This window comes from Leptonotus elevatus, chromosome 1 (genome assembly GCF_054856555.1).
Source record: "Leptonotus elevatus isolate MCC_2025b chromosome 1, RoL_Lele_1.0, whole genome shotgun sequence".
NCBI classification, from domain to species: Eukaryota; Metazoa; Chordata; class Actinopteri; order Syngnathiformes; family Syngnathidae; genus Leptonotus; species Leptonotus elevatus.
In genome coordinates this window covers 52,732,063-52,745,410 of record NC_141239.1, presented here as the reverse complement: position 1 = coordinate 52,745,410, position 13,348 = coordinate 52,732,063, and the positions used below count along the sequence as shown (strand labels likewise).

At 40.1% G+C, this 13,348-nt stretch overlaps 1 protein-coding gene across 1 annotated transcript; it reads left to right on the top strand.

Annotated features, from left to right (window-relative positions):
• Positions 1-1,346: 1,346 nt before the first annotated feature.
• On the top strand, positions 1,347-7,808 carry LOC147184601 (cyclin-dependent kinase 5 activator 1-like). Its single transcript, XM_086069461.1, has 3 exons — positions 1,347-1,791; positions 4,166-4,777; positions 6,898-7,808. Exons 2-3 carry the CDS (start codon positions 4,265-4,267, stop codon positions 7,387-7,389), a joined length of 1,005 nt encoding a protein of 334 aa, XP_085925587.1. The 5' UTR covers positions 1,347-1,791; positions 4,166-4,264; the 3' UTR covers positions 7,390-7,808.
• The last annotated feature ends 5,540 nt before the right edge of the window (positions 7,809-13,348 follow it).

The following is a 13,348-nucleotide window of genomic DNA, read 5'->3' as shown; positions in this document are numbered from 1 at the left end:
GGGGAACATGATTTCAAGTCCTCACTCATCAAAGCACATCTGATGATAGAAAGAGACAAGCAGCTAAAGTAAACATTTTAATGCTAATTTTTAACTCACGTACGGCTCAAGTAGCTTTGCACTGATGCATTTTATCAAGCCGATCTGGTGCTTTTCAGCGATTACACTGAACTTCAAAGGAAATACACTATAAATGTCCTCAGGGACAGCTCCAGGATTTTTTCTCGCATGGGGCTAAAGGTGGACTTGACCGATACCCTACATAATGAAGCTGAGAAAATAATTCATAAATATATTTTTGGAATATCAAGCTACATAGATTTCTGATGGGGTTATAGCCCTCTAGCCCTCTAGCCCTTATTTGTCACCATCCCTGAATGTCCTCATCCCACAATTCCACAGCATGCAATATAATTGACCCACTGTAGGCGAGTTCTTAACAATATGCTGGAGTTCAGTCAGTACTTCTGCAGTACTATGTCTGTACTTCTACTTTATTGCAGAGTATACATTTTGCCACCTATTCCTTTTACCAGAACCCTTCTTCTCATTTACCACATCACCAAGCCAGCTGAATTTGCACTTCTCTCCTACGCTCTTACTGAGGGAGAAGCGCGTATGCTTTCATTTGCATCGTTTCCACTATTTCTGCAAAAAGCAATTTCCAGTGCCAAACATGACAAAGTGCCTGCAGAGCCTAAAGGAAATGTACGAGCACCCGAATGACTATTACATCAACTGCCTCTAAGGATGGCATGCTCTGCCACCACAGTGTGCTCCTGAAGCTCAGCGATGACAACATCTGATGATCGGAATTTAAAATCACAAATTGACAAATTATTTAGTTTGCAAAAAAATGTTACGGTCTCGTCTAAACAATAAGATGTGATAATTCTGCAAGAAAGTGTTTGACTCCCCCAAAGAGCATTGCCGCAGCTTCAATTATATTTTGTCTGTTAATTTTATATTAAGTGTGGAAATTTCCTCCAATTCTGTACTAGTCCATACAATAATCCCGGTTGCGCCACATCTGCTCGGTTAGTCAGCACCTCGGACAGCGAATGGGTTGTGATAGGTCGGAGTCAGTAAACTGCCAATGGCTTCATCAACCAGGCTGCAACACAGACGGCGAGTCGGCAGCAGCAGCAGTAGCAGCAGCAGCATTAGCAGCATCCTCTCTGCAGCCAATCAGAAGGCGGCATTTGCCTCCTCCACCCAACCCGAATAACTGTAGACTCCCGCATCCAAGCATCTCTCTCTCTCTCTCTCTCTCTCTCTCTCTCTCTCTCTCTCTCTCTCTCTCTCTCTCTCTCTCTCTCTCTCTCTCTCTCTCTCTCTCTCTCTCTCTCAGGTTTGCATTGCCAAGGGTAGACATGGATGTCTATTTTTGGAATTTGTAGAGGCCATTTTCTCCATCTTTCTTTGTGATTTGCGCTTTTTTTTTTCAGTTAAAATTATCATTTTGGTCTTGCGCTCCCGACGCGAGGTGAGCATCTGGGTAGATTTTCGGGTCTCAATGGACGACATTTTCCAACACTCACATCTCGCTCTTCTGTTCCGAGCATTTGTATTCCCTTGAGCACAACGGGATATTTTTTTTTCGTTTTAGAGATGAAATAAGGGGAAAACGGTAGTCCACGGGGACGAGAAAAAATTTGGGCCTGTAACGTGGGGGCTTTTCACGGATTGGATCACGGCGAGTTGCGTTGAAACCGAACAGAAGGTCTGGAATTTCTGCAAGGTGGTCGTAAGGCTCCATGGATCGTGCAAGGAAGATCAATTAGTTATCAGGTAGGAAACAGTGCGAGTTCTTGTCCATCATTATTGGGGGGGACAAAAAACAAAAAATAATAATGCACTCAATAACCATGCAGACTTTTTTAGTATAATGCATGTGTAGGCTGCATTTCTTCTCGTAAAAATGCGCATGAAGGCAATTCAGCAAGCGTTTATTGCCGAGCTATTCTTATTCATTATGTATGTATGACACAACGTGATGCTTTCACGCCTTGTGCTAAAAGAGGAGGCGGGAGTGTCTTGTTTTCAAGGCTTCCATTTTGAAGCTAAGATGGATGCTTGCGCACATTTTCTTCCTCATACCTCCGTGGCCTAGCTCTGTTGTTATATAATAGGCTACCGGTGAACACTGCAGGATGCATGTGCTATGGCGGACTGAGCCACAATATAGATAGCATATAGCCAATACTGAATCAAGTGGGTTAACATCGAATGGAAATTAGTTTTCATGGATTGCACTTATAGGCTATGTGGCTTGGCTTCATCATAAAAATCCATGCATCCGTTTTATCCTGGGCAAAAGGCAAATGACACCTGCACTGACTTCACCAACCAATCACCGAGAGACAGGCAGCAATTCCCTCTCACATTTCCATGTCACTGACTGGAATGGAAGCTTGAAACCACACAGTGATGATTAATTATTATGATGATGATGATGATGATGATGATTATTATTAAGAAGACTCACATGTGGCTGCTGCAACACACATACTCCCTGTGAAGGAATGCCAGTTAGAACCATATAAATAAGTCCTATTTGCATAAAACAAGTAATCAAATAGCCATCACTGATAGCATAGTAGTTTACTTAGTGCATTTTGGCAAATTCCAACCATTATAAGGACTGTTGGTATTGTGGCCCGATTTTATTTAATTATTTATTTTTACCACTGCCCATGTGAAAATGGCATTCACACAAATAGACTTCAGTATTACCAAATGCACATGATAACCAAAATAATATTATTTGTAAATTGTTGATTTTAGATGTTAAATGTTCTTGTAGTGCAGTACAGTGTCCTAGTGATTTGCACATCTGCTTCACATTCAAGAGGTCCTGGTTTCGAATTCTGAGGCTAGTTTTCCCTTTTTGGATCAAATTCTTGACCCAACATGCTGGGCCAAATCTTTAACCCAACGCGCTGGGTATAAATAGCCCAGTATTGGATTGGTCCCTTTTTGACGCAGTGCTGGGTTAGATATTTCACTCAATTTAGGAACCTAAACCCAGAAGTTTTAAGACGGTATATGTATGAATGTGAGTGTGAATGGTTGGCTGTCTCAGTTTCTGCCCCATGACTGATGGACTGGTGTAGTCCACCTTTGGCTTGAAATCAGATAAACTCCTTGCTACCCATGACACTGAACAGAGTAAGTCATATAAATAAAAAGGATGGATGGATGGATTGGTCAAATAGCCGCTTATCATTCGAGATTATTGGAATTATGTTGTGAAAACGCGTTAGGTAAAGCTAACTGAAACCATCGGATAGGGCCACATCTCCCCATTGAGTTTGTAATATGTGTATAAAACTAGTTTTGCTTACCTAAATATATGAAGTACAATTTAATGCAGAGTTTCCCTTAAGCAAGGTGCCAAACCCACCTAGCACAAGATGTACAGCACATTTTGCATTCCCCATCAATCTGAAAGTTCTCCTTGCATGCCCATGTATGTGTGATTGATCTGGCAGGCATGTAATAACGGTAATTAACAAAACACAAGCATTTGCATCACTAGGATCTTGGAAACAAAAGCGTGTAATATGACAACATTTTACAGTTTCCCTTGTGTCATTTCCAGCTAATAGCTATAGGGATAATTCATATTCATGTTCATCCCAAATTTGACCAAGGTGCGGTTAACTGAATCTAAGACAAGACTGAAGTCAAATGCTGACATCTCTTTGGAGATCATGAGGCTAACTGTAGACATTTGAGATGTTAATGATTGTTTAACAGTGAGTTCAGTTGAAGTGTGCAGTATAAGCCCGATATTAACATGAATATGTTGTACAGGATTACCCCTGTGTAGTTCTATTAACAATATACACAAATATAAGACTATGTATATCTAAATGTTACAATGCAGGAATTACGGCATTCTCTTTGGTATCAGTAATGTAAATAAAGAACAGGTAGGGTATTCTTTTTACTCGGTTATGCTGGTTGGGCTGGAGGCTGCTCAGTTGTCATGGTAACTATGAGACAGTGAATCCCAGTGGAAAGAGCTCTCCACTGTAGGGAGCCAATCTGAGCTAAATATTGAAATTTCACTGCTCAGAGGGAAAATGGTGGATTGCTCTTTTTTGAGTGTTTCAACATGTATCGTTTGGCTTATCATAAGGCTTCTTTCTGTTGACAGATTCACAGAGGTGAGACGCTTTGGTTCTTTTCCCAACAAGGAGGTTTCTCCTCACTGCTACACACCATCAGTGCTCTGTCACTCTGCTGACCAGGCATCATGGGTACAGTGCTGTCCCTCTCCCCCAGCTACCGCAAGGCAGCCCTGTTTGAGGACGGCCCAGCTACAGTGGGTCACTACACAGCAGTCCAGAACAGCAAGAACGCAAAGGATGCTGCAGCAGCTGCCAAATCCCTCAAACGCCCCTCCATTATCAGTGTGCTGCCATGGAAACGTATTGTGGCCGTATCAGCGAAGAGGAAGGGCTCCAAGAAGCTGCAGTCCGACGGCGGCGACGGCGGGAAAGGATGCTCGCCGGACGCGGATGACGTCATCACCTCTAATTCGGCTTCTAACAGCTTGAAGCTGAAAAAGTCTCAGTCCTGTGCAAATCTTGCCTCTTACTCTTCCAGCCAGGATCCCTCGGCCACCACCTTGACTACCTCCTCCAACCTCCCCACCTCCAAGACCCTGATTAACGTAGCTACTGTCGCTGCCAAAAAGAATTCCCTAACTGGCTCCGGGATCCAGCCTTCGACTGCAGTTGGTACACCAAAGCGTGTCATTGTTCAGGTAACAACAATTTTTTACGGTCCATTCTCGAAATAAGGGATGGAAAAGCTGCTGCCTCAAAACAACAATCGTTGCAGCGGCCACAGATGCACTCAAACTAAACAAACTGCCTATTGGGTATATTACATATTACCACTTAAATAAACTGGTTCCTCATGGAAAATGATGTATATATACTAGGTGTTTCAAAATTAGTGCGTTCATTTTGAGTTAATTTAATGTTCCTTCAACGCCACAAATATTTTTAACGCGCGATTAATGACTGTCCCTGTACTGGGGGAATTCCAGTCATAACACAGCAGACACGTCGACGTCAAAATTTAGAAGTAATACATTTTATAATAATGCATCTATTTGTGGAGACTGGGGGCAAGTTTATTTTACAATTTTAAAAATGTGCAGAATTTCACAAGTTACTTCATGTTAAATAGTGTTGTTCCGATATCGATACTGGTATCGGCAGATACCCCGATACTGCATCAAAACATTGGTTTCGGTATCGGTGAGTACTAACAAGTAACATGCCGATACCATTAATTCTGACGCTAATATAGGACTTTGGATGCAGCATCTTGTGTCTTGCTCATGCACGACATTCACTGATGTGTGACATGTTCACTACATGCCGAGCTAAGATATCCTATTAGCCCTTGAACCAATGGCAGGACAGCTTTACTTTACTTTAACTTAGGTATCGGTACGGTATCGGCATCGGCCGATACTGCAAAACTGGGTATCGGAATCGGTATCAGGGGCCAAAAAACGGTATCGGAACATTAGATAGCTCTTAATATGAAAAGAAAAATGCACTGAGTGGTCACCGTCTTACAAATGTAATTATGCCATCTAGTGGCAGAAAATGACCTCAACACAAATCAATGTCACACTAATTTTTTAAACAGTACAGCACATCTTTTTAATTTCAACTCAATTTTATGAATTATTATGAAATTATTGTATCAATGACTTAAAGACGCAGCCATATTTCTATAAGTTTAATCCCCCCCAAACTTTTATGTTAACAGGAGTATGAAAACGTTTTATTGTACATTTAGAACAGATGTAAAATTTGCAATTAATCGTGAGTTAACTATTGAAGTCATGTGATTAATTATGATTACAAATCGCCTGCCACCCCTAGTTTATACGAGTAATATAGTATTAATATTTATTGACAGACTTCAGTGATTCACAACCACTGTGTAATGGCACATCAGCGTGTCGTGAGAGATCATCAGATGTGCCGAGAAAAATTATCCAACTTCACTTAATTAGGGAGGAATGTATTTATTTACTAAAAAATTATATAATTTTATCTATGTATAGTATAGTGACAGTGAAAGCAATTAAACACTCTTCCACTAGATGGAAGAAGGTACAATGATTTAATGGAACTGCCATCATGAATACAACAGAACTAGGGGTGTTCCGATCAGGGTTTTATGCTGCCGATCATCCATTAGTGGAAGCGTGTGACCGATTCCAATGCCTATCATATAAATTAGCTGCACAAATATTAGAGCTTCGCACTTTTAATTTTTTCAGTTTATTGATGAAACATATTTAAAAAAAACACACGCACACATTCTATCCACATTTCCATCCCTTTATTTGACAAAAACAGGACATTATTTCAAATTGACAGTGCAAAAAGTGCACAAACATATATTATGATTCAGTTGCTGGTTTGATCTGTAAGGTGCAGTGAGAAGGAAAGGGCTGTACACAGGCTGGATCTCTCTCTGCAAAGTACGAGCTGCCTATGATCGTTTTTTTTGTTTTTGTTTATTTTTGTTTTGTTTTTGTGATTGGCATTGATCGACATGTGTTGATGATAACTTACTTTTCTAAATACACATTTGTTTGGTGGTGTGTCGTGACATTTTTCTAATGTTAATTGTGTTTTGGCAAGACTGATATAATTATCGCTATGTCGACTATGCATGTAGTAAATAAAAAAGATTGGAACAAAGAAAAAAAATCTCTCAACGTAAATAATGTCAATACAAATTTTGTGAGCGTGTTAAATTTTTTCAGGTGAACGTAATGTAGTTTGTCTATCACTTATCCATTTCTTAAATTGTTGTATTCCCTTTCCTCCTGTCTTTATAAACCCTCAGGCCTCCACCAGTGAGCTGATGCGCAGCCTGGGCGAGTTCCTGTGCCGCCGTTGTTACCGTCTCAAGCGTCTCTCGCCGACCGATCCCGTGCTGTGGCTGCGCAGCGTGGACCGCTCCCTCCTCCTTCAGGGTTGGCAGGATCAGGGCTTCATCACTCCGGCCAACGTGGTCTTCCTCTACATGTTGTGCCGCGATGTGGTCTCCGCCGAGGTGGCCTCGGAGCGCGAGCTGCAGGCCTCGCTGCTCACATGCCTCTACCTGTCCTACTCCTACATGGGCAACGAGATCTCCTACCCGTTGAAGCCATTCTTGGTGGAGGCCGAGAAGGAGGCCTTTTGGGACCGCTGCCTGGAGATCATCAACCGCATGAGCGGCAAGATGCTCCAGATCAACACCGACCCGCACTTCTTCACCCAGGTGTTTGCTGACCTGAAGAATGAGAGCAAGAAGGAAGAGGAGAAGACCAAACTCTTTATAGGCCTTGACCGATAAAAGGACGTGGAAAGGAGAACGGTGTAAGAACTGAGGGGTTTGATATGGTGAGGACAGGTGGACCACTGTAATGAAGTGTAAAGCTACTTTGAAACAATGCTGTTGTCTGGCGTCTCTAATGTTTTATGGTACCGTACACCAGATGATTAAGAAGGAGGAGGCATCGAAAAACAAATCCTACCTTGCGAGTTCAACCTATTTTGACTTCTATTATTATTGTAATACCTGCTTGGTGGATTTCATTGTCTCTGATGACTTCGTACTAAAATTGTACACTTTTTAACGTCTATTTTTGGCGCAAATGATTGCTAAATTGGATATTAACAAAGATGTCACAGGTTCAGGTCACGCACAAACTTGTTTCCTGTATGATGTTTGTGGTCCTGTTGAAGAGTCACTGACAGTGTTTTTCTCTTAAAGTGGAAGTCAACCTTAAACATTTCTTGACAATAATATGTTACATGTGACCTCACTAGTCTAAACATGACATTCTGATTAATATTACATTTATGGAATATGACTTATGAAGCAAAATCCAGTCGTTTTTATCCATCTGAGGGGGCGGCCATTTTACCACTTACTGTCGACTGAAGATGACATCAATGTTGCTCAGGGCTCAGGCAACGACGATCAGAGCTCACCTGTTTTCTGAAGCTGCGCTGTGATTGGTTGTTACCTGAGGCCTAAGCAACATTGATGTCATCTTCAGTCGACAGCAAGTGGCAAAATGGCCGCCCGCTGAGATGGATTTAAAAAATGACTGGATTTTGCTGCTTAACTCATATTCCACTAACACAACATTAACCAGAACACCATATTTAGACCATATTATTGTCCAAAAAATTTTGGGGTTGACTTCCCATTTAAAGTAAAAAAAAAAAAGGTTAGAAACGCCAGACAACATTCATTTATATAAGTAAAGGCGAATATTCTAAAGCTAAAGACATTGATACCACATTGCATGAGCTCACGTCATATGTCATTGCACATGATCACCGCTTACTGCCAACTCCACTGAACCTTATTCCTTTTCTCATGCATAAGCTTATTGCACTCAACACTGGCTGTGAGGCCCACTGTTGAAACTTTGAAAGCATCTGATCAAAATACAGTACATATCCATGTTAAATATAATACTTGTGGCATCATTCATAAGGTATAGTTCTTAAAACCGAACTTATTAGCAAAAAGCTGCTTGGAATTTATACAGCAAGAGCATACATTGTTAGTCAGAAAAACAGTCCAGCAGCAAATGTTTACAAGAAAAACACAAAAAAAATAACAGAATGCAATAGAACCCTCCAATGCATATCCGGAATGGGTTTATATGATAACTCCCCATTCTGCTGCACAGGAATTAAATGGTTTGAAATTTTATAGAAAAGTGTGAAAGTTAAGAAGAAAGTGTTATAAACCACTGGCCTGTTTGAGCGTCAGCTAACACTTGAAGTATAAATGTGACCTCTTTTTTTCTATATCCTGCCACCATTTTATTGGCACTGAAAGCAAAACTGCCCCCTACTTTATTGTGTATCCATTTTTAGCCTATACATAGCATAAAAGAGTGGATGGATGGATGCAGATTCAACTCAAGCATTCTATATTTTCTAGGACAGTGTGAGTAGAGCAGGTTGCTGTATCGCTGAACAATGAAACTTTGGGGCAAGTAAAAAGCCGAGTCCAGAGTCATACCATACTCACACTCGCGTAGTGTATCTCAAGAACAAGGTAGCCAAACTGTGAAGCCGCCATTGTTTCATCCTGCGTCCCTGTTATACAGCACCAACTGCACATATTTATTCTTTCAACCTGACTCATTCAGCAAATTGAATACGCGCTTGTTTAGCTTCATGGGCGTGCTGCTTTTTGGCTGGGCATTTGCAGAGCACAAGGTCCAAATAATAGACTCCTGGTTATGACATCCAGTGACTGTTAGACATGCTAATGAACAAAATGTGTGAAAAAAGATGGCGGTATCCCCGTCAATGCTAAAGAGCTGCACTTACATTGATTCTAATTGGCTCCCGCTGTGCTGGTTGTGCGCTAATGATAAAACACACACAGAATCATGTTACATGTGTGAAGCTGATAATCACTCCCAGTAAAAAAGAAGGCAAACAGAGCAACTTGTGTATGGTAATATAATTCTCAAGATACACTCATCAATATTGAATCATAGAGAAATATCATCCACCTCAAAGACACCGGAAAGTAATTTTAGTGAGAGCCATTTTTAATTCCATTAATTTCATTTTGCTGCTGTGAAAGTTGAGACCCAATGAAAAGCTTGACAGATGATTAGTATGCATCAAAATTGAACCCAAATTGAAGCCTTCAGTTTTGATTATTAAGATGTTAAAAAAAAACAGACACCACGGGATGCCATGTCATTTGCATAAAGGCTTTCTCCATATTGTAAGTGATGATGTTTTTGCTTTGTTTTGTATTCTGCTGATAAGAGTTTGAACATGCTGTAAAGACAATGTAGCCCACAATCCGAATCTGACCTCATATGACATATAATGCATCTGAAGAATGACTCCATAATGAACACACTTGTTTACGTGACCTTCCTCTGTTTCTGATGGACTGAATGGAAAACAAGTAGCATTTCTTGAAATTACAGCAGTTTGCGTTAATTATGCATAATGATACAAAGTACAGTAGGTTTGGGCAGAATTACATGACTACTAGACATGTCAAAGAGAAAAGGATGCGAAACATATATCAGTATTTTTGTATAAAATACAATTATCCATTATTATTCAAAGTTTGAAATACAGTAGTAAATAATGATAAAGTAAGAACTTCATCTTGTGAACATTTTATACACCTCAATTTGAAATTACTTAATTTCTCTTGATGTTTAACATCTTGTTCTGGAGCTGTCCGCAGTATTCTCAAATACAAGGGTTGAGTTGTGTGAAAATAGTGATATCACACTAATGAAACAGAAAATAAGCAAAACAGCGTTTCAACTATGATATTAAAAAATGAAACTATATGCTCCAATGGTGTATATTTGAATTATTTCTACATGTAAAAAGGCAGAATGTTTGATTTACTGTCAATGGTGCAGCCACCAAGCCCACTTACTGTAAGAGTAAGATAACGCCGTCAATATTAGCTTCAAATCTGTTAGAATCCACAAATGGCTTCACACAAGCTGTCATTGCTGGAGCACATGGTATATGGTTATGGTTTTTATTAGAACAAATAAATACAATCTTGAATTCTTCATTTTATATATATATATTTGTGCCATGCTGATATAGGAATGAGTGGATGATGATGTGCAAAAGATGCTGTGGAAATTCATCACTATTTTTTCTTCAAACTGATTCCACCTGCTTTGGTCCAACCAGCAATGAAATGATGAACTGAACTTGGGGCAGAAGACTTGGTTGACACCCCGCCCACTCTCAATAATTTCTCATCAAATATGTGCCATATTTTATCTTGCAACACATACAAGACAAAAACTATTGTGTAATGGTGAGGATAGACTTACTATGTTTTATTTCTTCCATTTGTGAATCATATTGTGTAAGAAGAATCTTTGTTTCAGTTTATTGCTACGAGTGTTACTAGAATATTGATGCTGCAGTCTGTTACTATGTGGATGTATGAATATGTATGCAAGAAAGAACAAAGTGATCAGCTGTTACAGGTACTTTGTATATAAAAAAAAAACCCATTTACAAGCAATTTGGTTTGCACTCATTTCATATTTCTTCTTACATGATCTACTTAGTATTGTTATACTGTTAAGTATACAAAAACAGTCATCCATCCATTCAGCTGAGCCTATCCCAAGTTGACTTACAAACCACAATTCTAATTATGTAACTACAAACCCCAAATAGTTATTGTCCAAACTGATGATGGTTAGGCCTATCGATTTTTGTGTGTGCAAATATTCTCTTACTTTGAATTGGATACCCTCAACACATCCCGAAAAATCTTAGACTGGGGCAACAAAAGAGTGGTAAAGTTGATGAACATTCAACAGGTTAATTGAAAGCATGTGAGTGTCATAATTAAAAGAGTTTTCCTGAAAGGCTCAGTTGTTCACAATCAAGGATGAGGCTAGCGAGGTTCACCACTTTGTGAACATCTGCATGAGCAAATAGTCCGACACTTTAGGAAAGTTTCTTAAAGTGAAGTTGCAAGGGATTTAGAGAGTTCACCATCTGGTACATAATATCATCAAAAGATTCAGAAAATCTGGAGAAGTAAAGCGGCACCGCACTAAAAACTGGCATTATTGTGTTAAAGAGAGCTCGGGAACATTCCAGAAAACCATTGTCTGTAAAACTGTTTTGTTGTTACATCTACAAATGCTGAAGTTAAAACCTTACCTACCATGCAACTTGAAAGCCATATGTTAACAACACCCAGGCCAGAAATGATGTCAGCTTCTTCAGGCTCGAGCTCATCTGAGATGGCTTAACCCTAAAGTGGAAAAGTGGTCTGTGGTCTGACGAGTCCACATTTCAAACTGTTTCTGGAAATTATAGATGTCGTGCTAAAAAGGAACAAGACCACCCCCACCCCCCAAAATATAATATGTTCTATGCTGCCCTACTAGTCTAAATATGGTATTATTCTGGTTAATATTGCATTAGTGGAATCTGAGTTAAGCAGCAAAATACAGTCATTTTTGTCCATATCAGGGAGGCCATTTTGCCACTTGCTGTCGACTAAAGATGACATCAATGTTGCCCAGGCCTGAGCCCTAAGCAACTGTGATGTCATCTTCAGTCGACAGTAAGTTGCAAAATGGCCGCCCTCTGAAATGGATAAAAACGGCTGGATTTTGCTGCATAACTCATATTCCATATTAATATTAATCAGAATGTCATGTTTAGACTAGTGAGGTCACATATAACATTTTATTTTCAATAAATGGTTAAGATTGACTTCCACTTTAAAGTGCAGTGTGGAATATAATCAACAACAGCTTTACAAATATGTAGAGATCTGAAGCTACAACAATCAACATTGCAATACTGTTCCACTACACAGGGATTTGCAAAATCGCCAAACCTACGCAAAAAATTGCTGTGGAATTGTCAGTTAACTTTTAAGCTATATCGGAATGTCTGCTGATTTTTGTGTGCATAGTTTGATAGCGCCTACCACAGAGAGGGAACTGGAAGAGGTGGTGACCTGGTTGTGGAGGGTCCCAGAGAACTTTACCTGACCTTGTCTTGGTTCTTGCAGATCCCCAAGAGTGGGTAAGGAGGCACCAATTTTTTTTTCTGATTTTGTTTTGTGTAGCAGCACCGAACCAGACTGTGATGGAGGAACACAAGATTGATTCATTGACTGCTGTACAGAACCGTCTCAACAGCTGTTATCTTCTTCAGAAAACACAGTTAGCACATCCTGTGCTAGGCCTGATCTCCCACTTCAGGTCCTGAAAGACTGTTATTCCCATAGAACTTGAAGGTCTCGACGGTTAACGCAGGGCAGTTGGGCAATGTGAGTTGTAAGAAGGATGTTTCATGAAGTCCACGATCATCTGTAGCCTACAGACTTGAGCGTATTCAGCTCCAAGTGTGTTGGCTGAATCAGAGCAGCTGTTGCGTGTGGGTGTGTCCTTTTCAAATATGCAGAAGAATACATTCAAGTTGTTCTGAATTCTGAATTATCAGTATTCTGAGGAGGATATCTGCAGAGACTAAAGTGACCAACAATGATTGGCTGAGGAGGCAGAACCAAAGGAGGAAGAAGCAGTCTTCCGATTGGTCAGGAGCTACCGGCTGCATAATTATTATTATTATTATTTATTCAAAGACGGGGTGATGGAATGCCTTCTGACAGCGGCAGAACACTCTGCTCTCAGCCTCCAACTACGTGTATTCCTTTTTGGACATTTGTGATTGTATAAACCTTTGTTTGTAGTTGTTGTTATTTTTTGTATGAGTTTTAATGTAATTCCTTAGATTGAGGA